The sequence below is a fragment of the Hyla sarda genome, chromosome 8 (assembly GCF_029499605.1).
Source record: "Hyla sarda isolate aHylSar1 chromosome 8, aHylSar1.hap1, whole genome shotgun sequence".
In the NCBI taxonomy this organism is placed as follows: domain Eukaryota; kingdom Metazoa; phylum Chordata; class Amphibia; order Anura; family Hylidae; genus Hyla; species Hyla sarda.
In genome coordinates, this window is record NC_079196.1 from 133,396,729 (window position 1) to 133,416,218 (window position 19,490).

General features: G+C 43.4%; 1 protein-coding gene across 1 annotated transcript in view; it reads left to right on the forward strand.

Moving 5' to 3' along the window:
* LOC130284872 (glutaminase kidney isoform, mitochondrial-like) overlaps nucleotides 1-19,490 on the forward strand; it is a 1,293,621-nt gene that overhangs the window by 852,899 nt on the left and 421,232 nt on the right. The window contains exon 10 of the mRNA XM_056535756.1: nucleotides 11,284-11,350. Coding sequence (XP_056391731.1) covers nucleotides 11,284-11,350 — 67 coding nt within the window. The remainder of the gene's footprint in view (nucleotides 1-11,283; nucleotides 11,351-19,490) is intronic.

Sequence of the window (19,490 nt, forward strand, 5' to 3'; positions counted from 1 at the left end):
TGGGAACCGCGTCCTGCGGTTGTGCTGGGACCAATGAAACCAATGTCTGAAAAAGGAAATATATGTTACTGCATAACTTCCAAACGGCTGGAGATATTTCTATAATACTTGGTCACATGTTACTTATATGTCCACTTAAAATATAGGATAGTTAATTTAACCCTTAACTACCCCCATTTGTGAGTATCAGGGTTTTTCTTTAAAGTCCCATGCAAATCAATGGGAAATGTATGTTCCCACATAACTTCCATACAGCTGGATATATTTCAATACCTAGTACACATATTACGGGTCGGGAAATGAGGTCGGGATATGAGGACAGGATAGGAGGTCAGGATAGGAGGATGGGATAGGAGGACCAGGATAAGAGGTCGGGATAGGAGGTCGAGATGGGAGGACGGGATATGAGGACGGGCTATGAGGACGGGATGGGAGGACGGGATAGGAGGTCGGGATAGGAGGTCAAGATAGGAGGTTGGGATAGATGGACTGGATAGGAGGACGGGATAGGAGGTCGGGATAGGAGGTCAGGAAAGGAGGTCAGGAAAGGAGGTTGTGATAGATTGACTGGATAGGAGGACGGGATAGGAGGTCGGGATATGAGGTCAGGAAAGGGGGTTAGGAGGTCGAGATAGGAGGGCGAGATAGGAGGACGGGATAGGAGGTTGAGATAGGAGGTAAGGATAGGAGGTCAGGATAGGAGGAGGGGATAGGAGGCCGGGATAGGAGGTTGAGATAGGAGGACGGGATAGGAGGTCGGGATATGAGGACGGGATATGAAGACTGGATATGAGGTCGAGATATGATGACGGGATAGGAGGTTGGGATATGAGGACGGCATATGGGGTTGGGATATGACTACAATATATGAGGACGGGATATGAAGACAAAAGCTTCCTCCTTTGTTTATTTTCCTCCCCAACAAGGATTAGGAAGGAAAAACCGGGCAACGCCGGGTATTAAGCTAGTTTACAAATAAAGCAAACAAAACACAAAAATACTCAAAATAATAGACTCATTTGTACATCCACCGCAAATTTGTGTGATGTTTATTTTATAAATTAAACTCTACTATTGGAGTTTAAAACTACTGCAGTAAAATGACAAACACTAGCCGTGCAGCTCACTTGGTCTACCACTAAAACATACGCTCTCAGGTCTTGTATATTTGAATTGTCCCCACTAGTGTTGCTCGTGAATATTTGCAATGCGAATTTTATTCGTGAATATAGCATATTCGCGAATGAATATAGCATTATTTATTCGCCATTTCGAATATTAATTTTTTTTTTCACATTACACATCACAGTGATCATCCCTCTCTACTTCCAGCTTGTGTGGTGTAAAGAAGGCTGTAATACTACTGTGTAAGACTGGCGTGCGAATTTTCGCATTTGCGAAAATGTGCATAAGGCAATATTTTTACATGAAAATTTTCGCATATGCGAAAATAAAATGCAAATATTACGAATATGCGAATTTTTCCGAATGTGACGAATATTCGTCCATATATTCGCAAAATATCGCAAATTCGAATATGGCCTATGCCGCTCAACACTAGTCCCTGCCTGACATAGATGACTATATTGAAGATTTGTAAGCTTACAGTTCAGCAGAACATTACATGTTACCGGGAGCCTAAGAATGTATATACTATGAATTTCAGCATTTCCAGACAATTACACTGGTAGGGACTTCATTATAGAATGTGGGCTTGTATAATTCTTAAAGATGAGATCCTTGCCTCAGATTTATTTTGTCTGTTACTTACTTGCTTTCTCCTGCTACCTTTTTATTGTATAAAATTAAGCTTTATATTAAATGAATGGGACCTGTACATGTAAATACTTTGACTCAGAAGCCTAAAATACATCTACTCTAGTATTTACTGTGTGTTCATACATGTCCTGTTATTATTATTATTACAGTCACTGATAATAATAAATTGAATTACCGTATTTATCGGCGTATAACACGCACTGGCGTATAACACGCACCCCCATTTTAACAGGGAAATTTAAGTACCGTATATACTGAAGTATAAGCCGAGTTTTTCAGCACGATTTTTCGTGCTGAAAACACCCCCCTCGGCTTATACTCGAGTGAACTCTCCGCCGCCCTCAGTGGTCTTCAACCTGCGGACCTCCAGAGGTTTCAAAACTACAACTCCCAGCAAGCCCGGGCAGCCATCGGCTGTCCGGGCTTGCTGGGAGTTGTAGTTTTGAAACCTCTGGAGGTCCGCAGGTTGAAGACCACTGCGGCCTTCGACATCATCCAGCCCCCTCTCACCCCCTTTAGTTCTGTACTCGCAGGTTGAAGACCATGATGATGACATGTGGTGATGATGACAAGGGGATGATGACAAGGGGATGATGACAAGGGGATGATGAAGGGGGGTGGGGATGATGATAAGGGAATGATGACAAGGGGATGATGAAGGGGGGTGTGGGATGATGACAAGGGGATGATGAAGGGGGGTGGGGATGATGACAAGGGGATGATGAAGGGGTGGGGTGTGGGATGATGACAAGGGGATGATGACAAGAGGATGATGAAGGGGGGGTGTGGGATGATGACAAGGGGATGATGAAGGGGGGTGGGGATGATGACAAGGGGATGATGAAGGGGGGAGTGTGGGATGATGACAAGGGGATGATGACAAGGGGATGATGAAGGGGGGTAGGGATGATGACAAGGGGATGCTGAAGGGGGGGGGGGTGGGATGATGACAAGGGGATGATGACAGGCGGGGATGGTGAAGGGGGGATGATGACAGGGTGATGATGAGGGTGTTAATGACAGGGGTCTGGATGATGACAGGGGGGGATGATGTATTTCCCACCCTAGGCTTATACTCGAGTCAATAACTTTTCCTGGGATTTTGGGGTTAAATTAGGGGCCTCAGCTTATATTCGGGTCGGCTTATACTCGAGTATAAACGGTAAAAATAAATAAAATGTAAAATAAATGACTTGGACTAAATGCCACATCATCCCCCCACCCTGTCTCATCATCCCCCCATCATTCCCCCCTGTCTCATCATCTCCCCACCCTGTCTCATCATGTCCCCCATCATTCCCCCCCTTATCATTTCCCCCTGTCTCATCATGTCCCCCCATCATTCCCCCTATCTCATTATCCCGCACCCTGTCTGCCCGGAACCACTATCCCACCGGACGACCTCCCCACCGGACAGTCCTGCAGCACCGGACCAGTGCCGAGCGGAGGTGAGTACAGAACTAAAGGGGGGGAGAGGGGGCTGGATGATGTCGAAGGCCGCAGTGGTCTTCAACCTGCGGACCTCCAGAGGTTTCAAAACTACAACTCCCAGCAAGCCCGGACAGCCAATGGCTGCCCGGGCTTGCTGGGAGTTGTAGTTTTGAAACCTCTGGAGGTCCGCAGGTTGAAGACCATGATGATGACATGTGGTGATGATGACAAGGGGATGAGGAAGGGGGGGGATTATGGCAAGGGGATGATGAAGGGGGGGGGTGGAATGATGACAGGGGGATGATGAAGGGGGGGTGGAATGATGACAGGGGGATGATGAAGGGGGGGGGTGGGATGATGACAAGGGGATGATGAAGGGGGGTGGGGATGATGACAAGGGGATGATGACAAGGGGATGATGAAGGGGGGGTGTGGGATGATGACAAGGGGATGATGACAAGTGGATGATGACAGGCGGGGATGGTGAAGGGGGATGATGACAGGGTGATGATGATGAGGGTGTTAATGACAGGGGTCTGGATGATGACAGGGGGGGATGATGTATTTCCCACCCTAGGCTTATACTCAAGTCAATAACTTTTCCTGGGATTTTGGGGTGAAATTAGGGGCCTCGGCTTATATTCGGGTCGGCTTATACTCGAGTATATACGGTAAAAATAAATAAAATTTAAAATAAATGACTTCGACTAAATGCCACATCATCCCCCCACCCTGTCTCATCATCCCCCCATCATTCCCCCCTGTCTCATCATCTCCCCACCCTGTCTCATCATGTCCCCCATCATTCCCCCTATCTCATTATCCCGCACCCTGTCTCATCATGTCCCCCCATCATCATCCCCCACCCTGTCTCATCATGTCCCCCCATCATTCCCCCTGTCTCATCATCCCCCACCCTGTCTCATCCTGCCCCCCATCATTCCCCCCTCATCATTTCCCCCACCCTGTCTCATCATGTCCCCCATCATTATCCCCCCACCCTGTGTCATCATGTCCCCATCATTCCCCCCTCATCATCCCCCACCCTGTCTCATCACCCCCCCCCCCCCCCTCATGGTTTCCTCTTGTCTCATCCCCCCCATCATTCCCCCCCCCCCCCCATCATCATTTACCGTCTCATCATCCCCCCAGTGGTCTTCAACCTGCGGACCTCCAGATGTTGCAAAACTACAACTCCCAGCATGCCCGCACAGCCAACTGCTGTCAAGGCATGCTGGGAGTTGTAGTTTTGCAACATCTGGAGGTCCACAGGTTGAAGACCACTCTTCCCCTTTCCTTACCTGTCTGCACTTCGGCAGGTCAGGTCAGGTGGGGGGTCTTGCAGGCTGCGGTCAGTGAAGTTGATGAGTGACATCCTCTCCCGGCTTCTCTGCGCCATCACGGATCTCACTTTTCAGCGGCGACTACAGGAAATGAAAAGTGAGATCCGTGATGTCGCGCATAGAAGCCGGCAGAGGAAGTCACTCATCAGCTTCACTGACCGCAGCCTGCAAGACTTGGACTAAATGACAAGAGGATGACCTGACCTGACCTGCCGAAGCGCAGACAGGTAAAGAAAATAAACAAATCTATAAAAAGCAGGCAAAAGGGGGAATGATGAGGGAGGGGGAGGTAGGGAAAATCGGGAATGAAAAGTGAAACTCAGTTGTTTTCTCCCACACTATCCACAGGTACTGGTGTGGTGGATAGTGCGGGAGACGCTGATTAAAAGGTAGGGCAGATCCGGACAAGGTAGGGCTCAGCGTCTCCCGCACTATCCACCACACCAGTACCTGTGGATAGTGCGGGAGAAAACAAGTGACAGAGCAGGGAGGAGACGCCGCTGGTCACTGATTTAAAGTGGCCACAGCCGTGCTGTTAAAACTTAACAAGCAGCCGCTGCGGCCGCTTTAAATCAGTGACCAGAAGACTTATCGGCGTATAACACGCAGGCAGACTTTTTGCCTGAAATTTAAGTTTTAAAAGTGCGAGTTATGCGCCGATAAATACGGTATTTATGTATCATAATTATATAACATCATCAATATAGTATTTTCTTTTAGTTTAAATGTTTGTAATATTTGTATGATTGGATATATTTTTCCTTACATTTGGCACAATACCTTGTTGCAATGTATATTATTGGGGATAATATTTTCCTGAATCTTTGTCATGTATACAGTACCCAAAGCTCTTATAGAGCGATGTAAAATAGCTGTAAATTGTAAACTCTCAGATTATCATTGTTTACAAAGAATGAAAACAAAAAACCCGGAATGCTTCATATTGTAACAGTTTGTAAGGTTATACTAAAACCTAGAATGCCCCAAAGGGAAACATTGTAACAGTTTGTAAGGTTAGTGGGACACAATATTAGAGGGTGGTATTAATGTTATGGGTCATGGATCTCTATATAAAAGAAGGCTGTATTAATGTTATGTCTGCTGAAACACTATTAGGTGTGGTATTAAAGTTATGCAATGTACAATACTATAAATGCTCTGTCTTAGATCCCACACTAAAATAATTCAAGATCCCTTACATAGAGGCATCTCTGTTCATTGATATAGCCCCTACATACACAGCTATGTTACTTTTATGGGTGTCTAATGTGAGAAATAGGGGGATTGACTGTTGGAAATGATTTGTTTATACAATTGTTCTGGGATGCGGCTTTGTACGCTGCTTTTGCACAGCTTTTAAGGGTGTAATAGAAGTACCTGCCTGTACCCCGTTGTCACTACTCTGTGGAATGTGTGGCTTCTGTATAGAAAAATGTGCTTCTGTTGGAAAAGCTGTTTATACAGCTTGATTTGGATATATTTATTTTCCTTACATTTGGAACACTAACCTGGTTGTGCTGTATATTATTGGGTGTAATATTTTCCAAATCTTTGTCATGTATACAGTACCTAAAGCGCTTATGGAGTGGTGTAAAATAATTGTAACTCTAAGTTGTGAACTTTGAGAATATCATGGATTACAAAGAAAGAAAACAAAACCTAGAATGCTCCAAAGGGAAACATTGTAACAGTTTGTAATGCTGAAAAAAGACTTCAACCTAGAGACACAATATTAGGTGGTTGTATTAATATTATGGACACAGTTCGTAGATAGCCAGCACGGCACTACTTGCCCATTTAGGTATAGAACAGTGATGAAATGGCAGACTTGGACTAGGAATGCTGGAGGTGGTGCTCTGATTGGCAATAGTGCATGGAAACGTAACAAAGGAGCAGGAAAATAATCGGCAACTCACCGCAGCCAGCTGAGTAAATCTTCCTTTATTTCATACTCACAAATGTATTACATGGGAAGAGGGTAGTGGGGGGACACAGGATGGCGACCAAGCTCTGTTTCGCACGATGATCGTGCAAAACGGAGCTTGGTCGCCATCCTGTGTCCCCCCACTACCCTCTTCCCATGTAATACATTTGTGAGTATGAAATAAAAGAAAATTTACTCAGATGGCTGCGGTGAGTTGCCGATTATTTTCCTGCTTCTTTATTACGTATTAATATTATTGTTGATGGGACATAATATCATGGCGTAGTATTAATATTATAGCTGCTGGGACACAATATTAGACATTGTTATTCATTTTATGTGTCATGGAACGCTATGTTAGAAGGCAGTATTGATAGTATGGCTGCTGAAACATATTAGGCGGTGGTATTCATGTTATTACTGATGGGGCACAATATTAGGTGTGGTATTCATGTTATGGCTGATGGGGCACAATTAATGTTATGGCGGATTGGTGCACAATATTAAGAGTTAGTATTACTTTTTTCTTGTAAATGTTATTTAACTTTACAAATGTACAAAAGAAAACTGCTTATTTGATGAAATGTGTTTGATATATGTATCAAAAACTATATAAAAGACACATAGTAACAGTTTGTAAGGTTGAAAATGTAGTATTATGGTTGATGGGACATAATATCAGGGTGTGGTATTAATATTATAGCTGCTGGGATACAATATTAGGCAGTTAATAATTTAATGGGTCACGGCCCGCTACATTAGGCAGTATTAACCCCTTAATGACCAAGGACGTATATTTACGTCCTTGGCCGGCTCCCGCGATATAACGCGGGGCCAGGCGGTGACCCCGCGTCATATCGGGTCAGTCCTGGCATGTATCTGAAGCCGGGACCCGGGGCAAATAGCGCGCGGCAGCGATCGCGGCACTGCGCGCTATTAACCCTTTAGACTCGGCGTTCAAAGTTGAACGCCGCTTCTAAAACTAAAGTGAAAGCTGCCCGGCTGCTCAGTGGGGCTGATAGGGACCGTAGTGAAAATGCGGTGTCCGGATCAGCTGGGACACAATCGGAGGTCCTCTTACCTTCCTCCGGTGTGTCCCTTTGGCGATTGATTGCTCCAAGCCTGAGATGCAGGCTTGAGCAATCGACCGCTGATAACACTGATCACTGTAAAGCTATGGCTTTGCAGTGAACAGTGCTGGCAATCAGTGTATGCAATGTTATAGCCCCCTATGGGAGCTATAACACTGCAAAAAAAAGTGTAAAAAAAAAGTTAATAAATGTGATTTAACCCTTTCCTTAATAAAAGTTCAAATCACCCCCCCCCCCTTTTTTACTGAAAAATGTACTGCATAGAAACAGAAGCCCCCAAAAGTTACAAAATGGCGTTTTTTCTTCAATTTCGTCGCACAATGATTTTTTTTTCCATTTCGCTGTAGATTTTTGGGTAAAATGACTGACGTCACTGCAAAGCAGAATTGGTGGTGCAAAAAATAAGCCATCATATGGATTTTTAGGTGCAAAATTGAAAGGGTTATGATTTTTGAAAGGTGAGGTGCAAAGGTGAAAGTGCACAAACCGAAAAACTCTGTGTCCTTGAGGGGTTAATATTATGGCTGCTGAAACATATTAGGTGTTGGTATTCATGTTATGACTGTTGGGGAACAACATTAGGTTTGGTATTCATGTTATGGGTGCTGGGGCACAATATTATTCCTGTAAATGTTATTTAACTTTACAAATGTACAAAAGAAAACAGCTTATCCTATGAAATGTATTTGATATATGTATCAAAAACTATATAAAAGACACATAGTAACAGTTTGTAAGGTTGAAAATGAGGTATCATGGTTGATGGGAGGTAATATCAGGTTGTGGTATTAATATTATAGCTACCGGGACCCAATATTAGCCAGTGTTATAAATTTTATGGGTCACGGCCCGTTATATTAGAAGGCTGTATTAATATAATGGCTGCTTAAAAATATTAGGCGTTGGTACAGTGGTCCCTCAAGTTACAATATTAATTGGTTCCAGGATGACCATTGTATGTTGAAACCATCGTATGTTGAGATCATAACTCAATATGAAAACCTGGTAATTGGTTCTAAAGCCCCCAAAATGTCATCCAAAAATAGGGAAAAATGAGGAGAAATATAAGTAGATAACTAATACAGATAAAGCAAGTTTAATATAAAAGTAAGAAAGATCTGCTGGGAGCTGTAATCACTGTCTATGTAGAGAACAGGAGCTTCTTCAGGGTCTTGTACAGTACACACAATGTCCTAAAAAAGTAACATGGAGCCGCCCCCACCTGGTGTCCAAAGGAGCAGCTAACTGTGGCACAAGTTGAGAGTAGTACAAAACATGTAGTACCTCCCTGTACTGTAGGGGGCTTTACCAGACAGGAATTCAGTGCATACAATTCTGTAATACAGGTGTTTTACCAGTGAATGCCCATTCTGGTTGATCATTTCTTCCAGTCATTGACATGTTTCACAGATCTGGACTGTCCATTGCATTGTATGGTGAGTCTTGTTTCAAGTTACAATGGTCCAGAAAAGGCTATTGCATGTTGAAACTATTGCATGTTGAGGCCATTGTAAGTTGAGGGATCACTGTATTCATGTTATGACTGTTGGGCACAATTTTAGGTGTGGTATTAATGTTATGGTTGATGGGGCACAATATTAAGAGCTAGTATTACTTTATTTCTGTAAATGTTATTTAAATGGGCACTGTCACCAACTTTATTTTTTGAAATGTTGTAGTACTTATGTACTACAACATATCTCTAATATACTTTTATTATTTTTTTTTTTCATTAAAAAGGTTTAATTTACATTTAAAAACCGGCCACTGAAAAAGGACAGATTTTTGGCCCGGCAATCAGTCCTTTTCAATTAGGCTGCACTCGCTCCCTGCCTGTCAATCAGACAGGCGGGAGCGAGTGCATTGGCTCCCCGGCACTGGCTGGGAGGCCACTCCTCCCGCACATCGCCGCCGCCGCCTCGTTGCCGCCGCTGTCCCTGCACGCCCGCTGCCGGACTCTGCAGTAACTGCAAGTGTAATGAGGGAACGGGGTATGCGGGGCGGGGGAGGGGGGGGGAGGAGTGAACGGGCTAGTGCCATAGTGGGGGGGGAAACGGGCTAGCAAAAAAAAAAAAAATAGGATGGTGGGAGCTACCCTTTAACTTTACAAATGTACAAAAGAAAACAACTTATTCTATGAAATGTGTTTGATATATGTATCAAAAACTATATAAATGCCACATAGTAACAGTTTGTAAGGATGAAAATTTTATATTATAGCTGCTGGGACACAATATTAGGCAGTTATTAATGTTATGGGTCATGGAACGCTATATTATAAGTCTGTATTAATATTATGCAATGTGCAATACTATAAATGATATGTTTTAGATCCCACACTAAAATAATTCAAAATCCCTTACATAGAGGCGTCTCTATTCATTGATATAGACACATATTGTATAAACAAACTATTCAGCTGTGATGATGGATTATCAGATTATATCTACATGTGACTATACCTTAAAAAGCAGCTGTTTCTATATAATGTGATATAATTATTTATATAACATTCTGTGCCGACCTGATATAAAATGTATATATATTCACACATTCTATAAAACATACTAACATACTGAGCAAATGTTTCTGTATAATGTGAAATGAATACCGTGACTACGATTCCTGTGTGAATATTGACAGAAGCGAGAACAGCTGCCGTAGAAGCAGTCTGCTGTTGGACACTCCTATTACTATGCCCATTTACCCCACCTTACGAGATTACGTCACTGGCTGTGGGAGAAAGGGGAGGGGGGGGGTAAAGCTGCGCAGGGAGGAGGGTCGTAAGACATGTTGGAACATGTTTATATATATATAAACAGTCACAGCCATTTAGAAGATTATGGCAGTGACTGCAGGGGAAAGGGAGGGGTGCAGCTGTCCAGTGACAGTGCGTGGCATGATGTCACAGGGGGTGTGACATGACGTCACAAAGGGGTGTGGCAACTGTCACTTTACTTCCGGTGGGCGGGTTGATGAGAAGTTTCAGGGGGCGGAGCACCTGTCACTTCACTTCCGGTGGGCGGTTTGACGAAAAGTATCGCCCCTCACTACTAATGGTCACCAAACAAGTAAGGAGATGTTCACACTTCTGTCATGCCAAACAGATTTTATAATAATAATGAATACACCCCCACTGATTGGAATACACCCCCACTGATGTTGTTATATATATTATATATCTGTATGCCAAAATATTGTAATAATCCATTAAAGTTTAAAGGGTACCTGTAGTTTTGCTCTCCCTGCAGCTATTGCCTGTCTGTTTCTATTTGCATAGACAAAATACAGTAAGTGTGGGCAGGACAAGCAAGGCACCTGGCCTGTAAATCAGCCTGCTGTGTAAGCCAGGAGCATGTCACAGAGCTTCAGTGCACGGAGCCCAGCTTGTCTGCCCACACTTTCTGTATTTTGTTTCTGCACAGACAATAGCTGCAGGGACAAGTCAGGAGTTTTTCACCCAAAATATACACATTTTTCAACCAGTGTATATAACAAGTATACATGTGTTATAGTCTACATTTTATGACAGGTACATTTTGATCATGAGTTTAGATTTATAATTCATTACAACTGTATTTTACGCTAACTTTGCAAATCTTGTATCTGTGTTTTCTTAATACATTGTGATATCTGTTTGTTATATATATATATATATATATATATATATATATATATATACACATATATAATTTATTTATTTATTTATTTCTAGGTTCCAGTCTGAAAGAGAAAGTGGAGACAGGAATTTTGCCATTGGATATTATTTAAAAGAAAAAAAGGTTTCTATTTATTGTTTATTTCATCACATTACAGTCAAAAGTATTTATAATAAAACGGATACAGTGACTAGTGTTGAGCGGCATAGGCCATATTCGAATTCGCGAATATTCGCGAATATATGGACGAATATTCGGCATATATTCGCGACTATTCGCATATTCCCGTTTTATTTTCGCATATGCGGAAATTCGCGTATGCGAACATTAACATAAGTGAATATTGACATATGCAAAATTAACGCGCACGAAAATTCGCATATGCGAAAATTAGCACATGCTAATTTTCGCATATGCGAATGTTCGCACGCCAGTCTCACACAGTAGTATTACAGCCTTCTTTACACCACACAAGCTGGAAACAGAGAGGGGTGATCACTGTGATGTGTACTGTGAAGAAAAAAAATAATAATAAAAAAAAAAAAGCAAATATTCGTAATTACGAATATATAGCGCTATATTCGCAAAATTCGCGAATTCGCGAATATGCGATATTCGCGAATAATATTCGAATTGCGAATATTCGCGAGCAACACTAACAGTGACCAGCTATAATACTAAAACCCACCCATCAAGGGGTAGTATCTGTGGTTGACCACCTTCTTCCTAACCGCAACCCTATCTATGTTCAATACTAATAGCATGGTAAGGGCTCTTTTAGTGGCACAATTGGGATCTAAAGAATATTAAGCAGGTGGTTTCACTGTGATTACATTTATCCCACCCCTTCACAGATGGTGTTGTATAGAGATATTGAATGACATTAACCCCTTAAGGACCAGGCCATTTTACACCTTAGGACCAAAGCGTTTTTTGCACATCTGACCACTGTCACTTTAAACATTAATAACTCTGGAATGCTTTTAGTTATCATTCTGATTCCGAGAATGTTTTTTCGTGACCTATTCTACTTTAACATAGTGGTAAAATTTTATGGTAACTTGCATCCTTTCTTGGTGAAAAATCCCCAAATTTGATGAAAAATTTGAAAATTTTGCATTTTTCTAACTTTGAAGCTCTCTGCTTGTAAGGAAAATGGATATTCCAAATAAAAAAATTTTTTGATTCACATATACAATATGTCTACTTTATAATTGCATCATAAAATTGACGTGTTTTTTTTACTTTTGAAAGACACCAGAGAGCTGCAAAGTTCAGCAGCATTTTTCCAATTTTTCACAAAATTTTCAAACTCACTATTTTTCAGGGACCAGTTCAGGTTTGAAGTGGATTTGAAGGGTCTTCATATTAGAAATACCCCACAAATGACCCCATTATAAAATCTGCACCCCCCCCCCCCCCCCCAAAGTATTCAAAATGCCATTCAGTCAGCGTTTTAACCCTTTAGGTGTTTCTCAGGAATAGCAGCAAAGTGAAGGAGAAAATTCACAATCTTCATTTTTTACACTTGCATGTTCTTGTAGACCCAATTTTTTTTATTTTTACAAGGCGTAAAAGGAGAAAATGTATACTTATATTTGTAGCCCAATTTCTCTCGAGTAAGCACATACCTCAAATGTCTATGTAAATTATTCGGCGGGCGCGGTAGAGGGCTCAGAAGTGAAGGAGCGACAAGGGGATTTTGGAGAGTACGTTTTTCTGAAATGGTTTTTGGGGGGCATGTTGCATTTAGGAAGCCCCTATGGTGCCAGAACAGCAAAAAAAAACAACACATGCCATACTATTTTGGAAACTAGACCCCTTGAGGAACGTAACAAGGAATTAAGTGAGCCTTAATACCCCACAGGTGTTTCACGACTTTTGCATATGTAAAAAAAAAATATTTTTTTTCACTAAAATGTGTGTTTCCCCCCCAAATTTCACATTTTTGCAAGGATTAATAGCAGAAAAGACCCCTCAAAATTTGTAACCCCATCTCTTCTGAGTATAGAGGTACCCCATAAGTTGACCTGAAGTGCACTATGGGCGAACTACAATGCTCAGAAGAGAAGGAGTCATATTTGGCTTTTTGAGAGCAAATTTTGCTCGGGGGGCATGTCGCATTTAGGAAGCCCCTATGGTGCCAGAACAGCAAAAAAAAAACACATGGCATACCATTTTAGAAACTAGATCCCTTGAGGAAGGTAACAAGGAATTAAGTGAGCCTTAATACCCCACAGGTGTTTCACGACTTTTGCATATGTAAAAAATGAAAATAAAAAATTGCGCTAAAATGTGTGTTTCCCCCCAAATTTCACATTTTTGCAAAGGTTAATAGCAGAAAAGACCCCCCAAAATTTGTAACCTCATCTCTTCTGAGTATGGAAATACCCCATGTGTGGACGTCAAGTGCTCTGCTGGTGCACTACAATGCTCAGAAGAGAAGGAGCGCCATTGAGCTTTTGGGAAAAAATTTTTTGGAATGGAAGTCAGGGGCCTTGTGCGTTTACAAAGCCCCCCGTGGTGCCAGTACAGTGGAACCCCCCACATGTGACCCTATTTTGGAAACTACACCCCTCACAGAATTTAATAAGGGGTGCAGTGAGTATTTACACCCCATTGGCGTTTGACAGATCTTTGGAACAGTGGGCTGTGCAAATGAAAAATAAACTTTTTCATTTTCACGGACCACTGTTCCAAAAATCTGTCAGACACCTGTGGGGCATAAATGCTCACTGTACCCCTTATTACATTATGTGAAGGGTGTAGTTTTCAAAATGGGATCACATGTGGGTATTTATTTTTTTGCGTTTAGGTCAGAACCGCTGTACAATCAGCCACCCCTGTGCAAATCACCAATTTAGACCTCAAATGTACATGGTGCGCTCTCACTCCTAAAATGTGTGTTTCCCCCCAAATTTCACATTTTTGCAAGGATTAATAGCAGAAAAGACCCCTCAAAATTTGTAACCCCATCTCTTCTGAGTATGGAGGTACCCCATAAGTTGACCTGAAGTGCACTATGGGCGAACTACAATGCTCAGAAGAGAAGGAGTCATATTTGGCTTTTTGAGAGCAAATTTTGCTCGGGGGGCATGTCGCATTTAGGAAGCCCCTATGGTGCCAGAACAGCAAAAAAAAAAAACACATGGCATACCATTTTGGAAACTAGATCCCTTGAGGAAGGTAACAAGGAATTAAGTGAGCCTTAATACCCCACAGGTGTTTCACGACTTTTGCATATGTAAAAAAAATAAAAAATAAAATTGCGCTAAAATGTGTGTTTCCCCCCAAATTTCACATTTTTGCAAAGGTTAATAGCAGAAAAGACCCCCCAAAATTTGTAACCTCATCTCTTCTGAGTATGGAAATACCCCATGTGTGGACGTCAAGTGCTCTGCTGGTGCACTACAATGCTCAGAAGAGAAGGAGCGCCATTGAGCTTTTGGGAAAACATTTTTTGGAATGGAAGTCAGGGGCCTTGTGCGTTTACAAAGCCCCCCGTGGTGCCAGTACAGTGGAACCCCCCACATGTGACCCTATTTTGGAAACTACACCCCTCACAGAATTTAATAAGGGGTGCAGTGAGTATTTACACCCCACTGGCGTTTGACAGATCTTTGGAACAGTGGGCTGTGCAAATGAAAAATAAACTTTTTCATTTTCACGGACCACTGTTCCAAAAATCTGTCAGACACCTGTGGGGCATAAATGCTCACTGTACCCCTTATTACATTATGTGAGGGGTGTAGTTTCCAAAATGGGATCACATGTGGGTATTTATTTTTTTGCGTTTATGTCAGAACCGCTGTACAATCAGCCACCCCTGTGCAAATCACCAATTTAGACCTCAAATGTACATGGTGCGCTCTCACTCCTGAGCCTTGTTGTGCGCCCGCAGAGCATTTCATGCCCACATATGGGGTATTTCTGTACTCAGGAGAAATTTGCGTTACAAATTTTGGGGGTCTTTTTTTCCTTTTAACACTTGTGAAAATTAAAAGTAAAGGGCAACACCAGCATGTTAGTGTAACATTTTTAATTTTTTTACACTAACAAGCTGGTGTAGCCCCAACTTTTCCTTTTCATAAGGGGTAAAAGGAGAAAAAGCCCCCCAAAATTTGTTGTGCAATTTCTCCCTAGTACGGTGATACCCCATATGTGGCCCTAAACTGTTTCCTTGAAATACGACAGGGCTCCGAAGTGAGAGAGCGCCATGCGCATTTGAGGACTAAATTAGGGATTGCATAGGGGTGGACATAGGGGTATTCTATGCCAGTGATTCCCAAACAGGGTGCCTCCAGCTGTTGCTAAATTCCCAGCATGCCTGGACGGTCAGTGGCTGTCCGGAAATGCTGGGAGTTGTTGTTTTACAACAGCTGGAGGCATCGTTTTGGAAACACTGCCATACAATAAGTTTTTTATTTTTATTGGGGCGACAGTGTAAGGGGGTGAATATGTAGTGTTTTACTCTTTATTATGTGTTAGTGTAGTGTTTTTAGGGTACATTCACACTGGCGTTTTACGGTGAGTTTCTCGCTAGAAGTTTGAGCTGCGGCGAAAAATTTGCCGCAGCCCAAACTTGAAGCAGGAAACTTACTGTAAGCCTGCCCGTGTGAATGTACCCTGTACGTTCACATGGGGGGGCAAACCTCCAGCTGTTTCAAAACTACAACTCCCAGCATGTACTGACAGACCGTGCATGCTGGGAGTTGTACTTTTTAGCCAAACAACAAGAACGGCAAAACAATACGTGCCGTATGTAGGTCCCGGGGGTACCAATATATAGCCAAAAACAAAGAGACCCACAATACTAATATTATTTCAAAAAGTATAACAATCTTTATCAGACAATAAAAAACAGTTTTTAAAAATTAGTAAAAGGCAGAGGATGACCTTACGCAGGAGACAACAGGTGCCAGTGGACCTGTTATGGGTAATGTAGGTATTCAGTCAAGAGCATACATAATATAAGGCTGGCGTAGCTGCATGCTTATAATATCGTAACAATAGATATAATATCTAACATACATTGAGGTAACATAGGGAGCAGCAATGCAATACAACAGACATAAATAGGAAATACCTAAAAAAGACTACCTGTCATATACCCAAAGACCAGGAGCACCAAGCACCAACACCCCAACGCACGTTTCGCGTATGGGCTTCGTCAGGGGGCGTGTGACGCCCCCTGACGAAGCCCATATGACAGGTAGTCTTTTTTAGGTATTTCCTATTTATGTCTGTTGTATTGCATTGCTGCTCCCTATGTTACCTCAATGTATGTTAGATATTATATCTATTGTTACGATATTATAAGCATGCAGCTACGCCAGCATTATATTATGTATGCTCTTGACTGAATACCTACATTACCCATACCAGGTCCACTGGCACCTGTTGTCTCCTGCGTAAGGTCATCCTCTGCCTTTTACTAATTTTTTAAAACTGTTTTTTATTGTCTGATAAAGATTGTTATACTTTTTGAAATAATATTAGTATTGTGGGTCTCTTTGTTTTTGGCTATATATGAGTTGTACTTTTGCAACAGCTGGAGACACACTGGTTGGAAAACCTTCAGTTAGGTTCTGTTACCTAACTCAGTATTTCCTAACCAGTGTGCCTCCAGCTGTTGCAAAACTACAATTCCCAGCATGCCCTGACAGAGATGTAGTTATGCAATAGCTGGAGGTATGCAACTACAACTCCCAGCATGCCGAGACAGCTGATTGCTGTTTGGACATGCTGGGATTTGCAGTTTTACAACATCTGGAGGGCTACAGTTTTAGAGAACACTGCAAAGTGATCTCCAAACTGTGGTCCTCCAGCTGTTGCAAAACTACAATTCCCAGCATGCCCTGACAGCAAACAGTTGTTTGAGCATGCTAGGAGTTGTAGTTTTGCAAGATCTGGAGGGCTACAGTTTAGGGACCACTATATAGTGGTCTCAAACTGTAGCCCTCCAGCTGTTGCAAAACTACATATTCCAGCATGCCCAAACAGCTGTCTGGGCATGCTGGGAGTTGTAGTTTTGCAACATCTGGAGCGCTACAGTTAGAGACCACTGTATAATGGTCTCAAACTGTACCCTCCAGATGTTGCTTGGCAACTCACCGGCTTCCGTCGGATCCAGCCGCACGTCATCGCCGCCCGCAGATCTCCGTCGCCCGCAGCCTCCGTCGCCCGCCCGGGTCGGTAAGTGGATCTTCGGCGCCGGTCCCCGTCGTTTCCCCGTCCTGCCCCGCCTATTGTGGGAGGGCAGGACGGGGAAAATGAAAGCAAACCCCCCCGCCCCCGATCTGCTATTGGTGGTCGTGTCTAGACCACCAATAGCAGGGATAGGAGGGATGGCAACCCTGCCACCTCACGCCTATCGCTTCAGGGGGATCCTGGGTGTCTTAGACACCCAGCGATCCCCCTTACATTCCGGGTCACTATAGACCCGTAATGACCCGGAATCGCGCAAATCGCAAGTGTGAATTCACTTGTGTTTTGCCGCGATCGCCGACATGGGGGGTCTGATGACCCCCCTGGGCATTTGCACGGGATGCCTGCTGAATGATTTCAGCAGGCATCCCGCTCCGATCCCCGCCCGGCGCACGGCGGGGACTAGAACTGCCCATGACGTAAATGTACGTCCCTGGTCCTTAAGACCCAGGGTGTCGGGACGTACCGTTACGCCATGGGTCCTGTAGGGGTTAAAGGGGTAAAAACTTTTTTTTTTATGAACTGGTGTCAGGAAGTTGAGCAGATTTGTTAGTTACTTCTATTAAAAAATCTTTACCCTTCCTGTACAGCTGTATGCTAGTCATTTTACCCAAAAATCCACAGTGAAACAGAAAAAAAGAATCGTGGTGCGACAAAATCGAAGAAAAAACAAAATTTTGTAACTTTTGGGGGCTTCCATTTCTACTCAGTGCATATTTCGGTAAAAATGACGCCTTATCGTTATTCTGTAGGTCCATAAGGTTAAAATGGTACCCTACTTATATAGGTTGAATTTTGTTGTACTTCTGGAAAAAATCATAACTACATGCAGGAAAATGTCCTCTTCTGACCTCTAGAACTTTTTTATTTTTCCACGTACAGTGCGGTATGAGGGCTCATTATTTGCGCCGTGATCTGAAGTTTTTGTCGGTACCCTTTTTGTTTTGATCTGACTTTTTGATCACTTTTTATTTATTTTTTAATGGTATAAAAAGTAACCAAAAATAAGCTTTTTTGGACTTTGGAATTTTTTTACGTGTACGCCATTGACTGTGCGGTTTAATTAACGATATATTTTTATAGTTCGGACATTTACGCACACGGCAATACCACATATGTTTATTTTTATTCCACTGTTTTATTTATTTTTTTATGGGAAAAGGGGGGTGATTCAAACTTTTGTTAGGGAAGGGAACGGTACGTCCCGACACCCTGGGTCTTAAGGACCCATGACGTACAGTTACGTCATGGGCAGTTCCGGTCCCCGCCGTGCGCCGGGCGGGGATCGGAGCGGGATGGCTGCTGAAATCATTCAGCAGGCATTCCGTGCAAATGCCCAGGGGGGGTCATTAGACCCCCCCCCCCCATGTCGGCGATCGCGACAAATCGCAAGTGAATTCACACTTGCGATTTGCTCGATTCCGGGTCATTACGGGTCTATAGTGACCTGGTGACCCGGAATGTAAGGGGGATCGCGGGTGTCTAAGACACCCACGATCCCCCTGTAGCGATAGGAGTGAGGTGGCACGGGTGCCACCCCTCCTATCCCTGCTATTGGTGGTCTAGACGCGACCACCAATAGCAGATCGGGGGCGGGGGGGTTTACTTTCGTTTGCCCCGTCCTGCCCTCCCACAATAGGCGGGGCATGACGGGGTAACGACGGGGACCGGCGCCGAAGATCCACTTACCGATCCGGGCGGGCGACGGAGGCTGCGGGCGACGGAGATCGGCGGGCGGCGATGACATGCGGCTGGATCCGACGGAAGCCGGTGAGTTGCCTAGCAACCTCTGGAGGGTACAGTTTGAGACCATTATACAGTGGTCTCTAACTGTAGCCCTCCAGATGTTGCAAAACTTCAACTCCCAGCATGCCCAGACAGCTGTTTGGGCATGCTGGAATATGTAGTTTTGCAACAGCTGGAGGGCTACAGTTTGAGACCACTATATAGTGGTCCCTAAACTGTAGCCCTCCAGATCTTGCAAAACTACAACTCCTAGCATTCCCAAACAACTGTTTGCTGTCAGGGCATGCTTGGAATTGTAGTTTTGCAACAG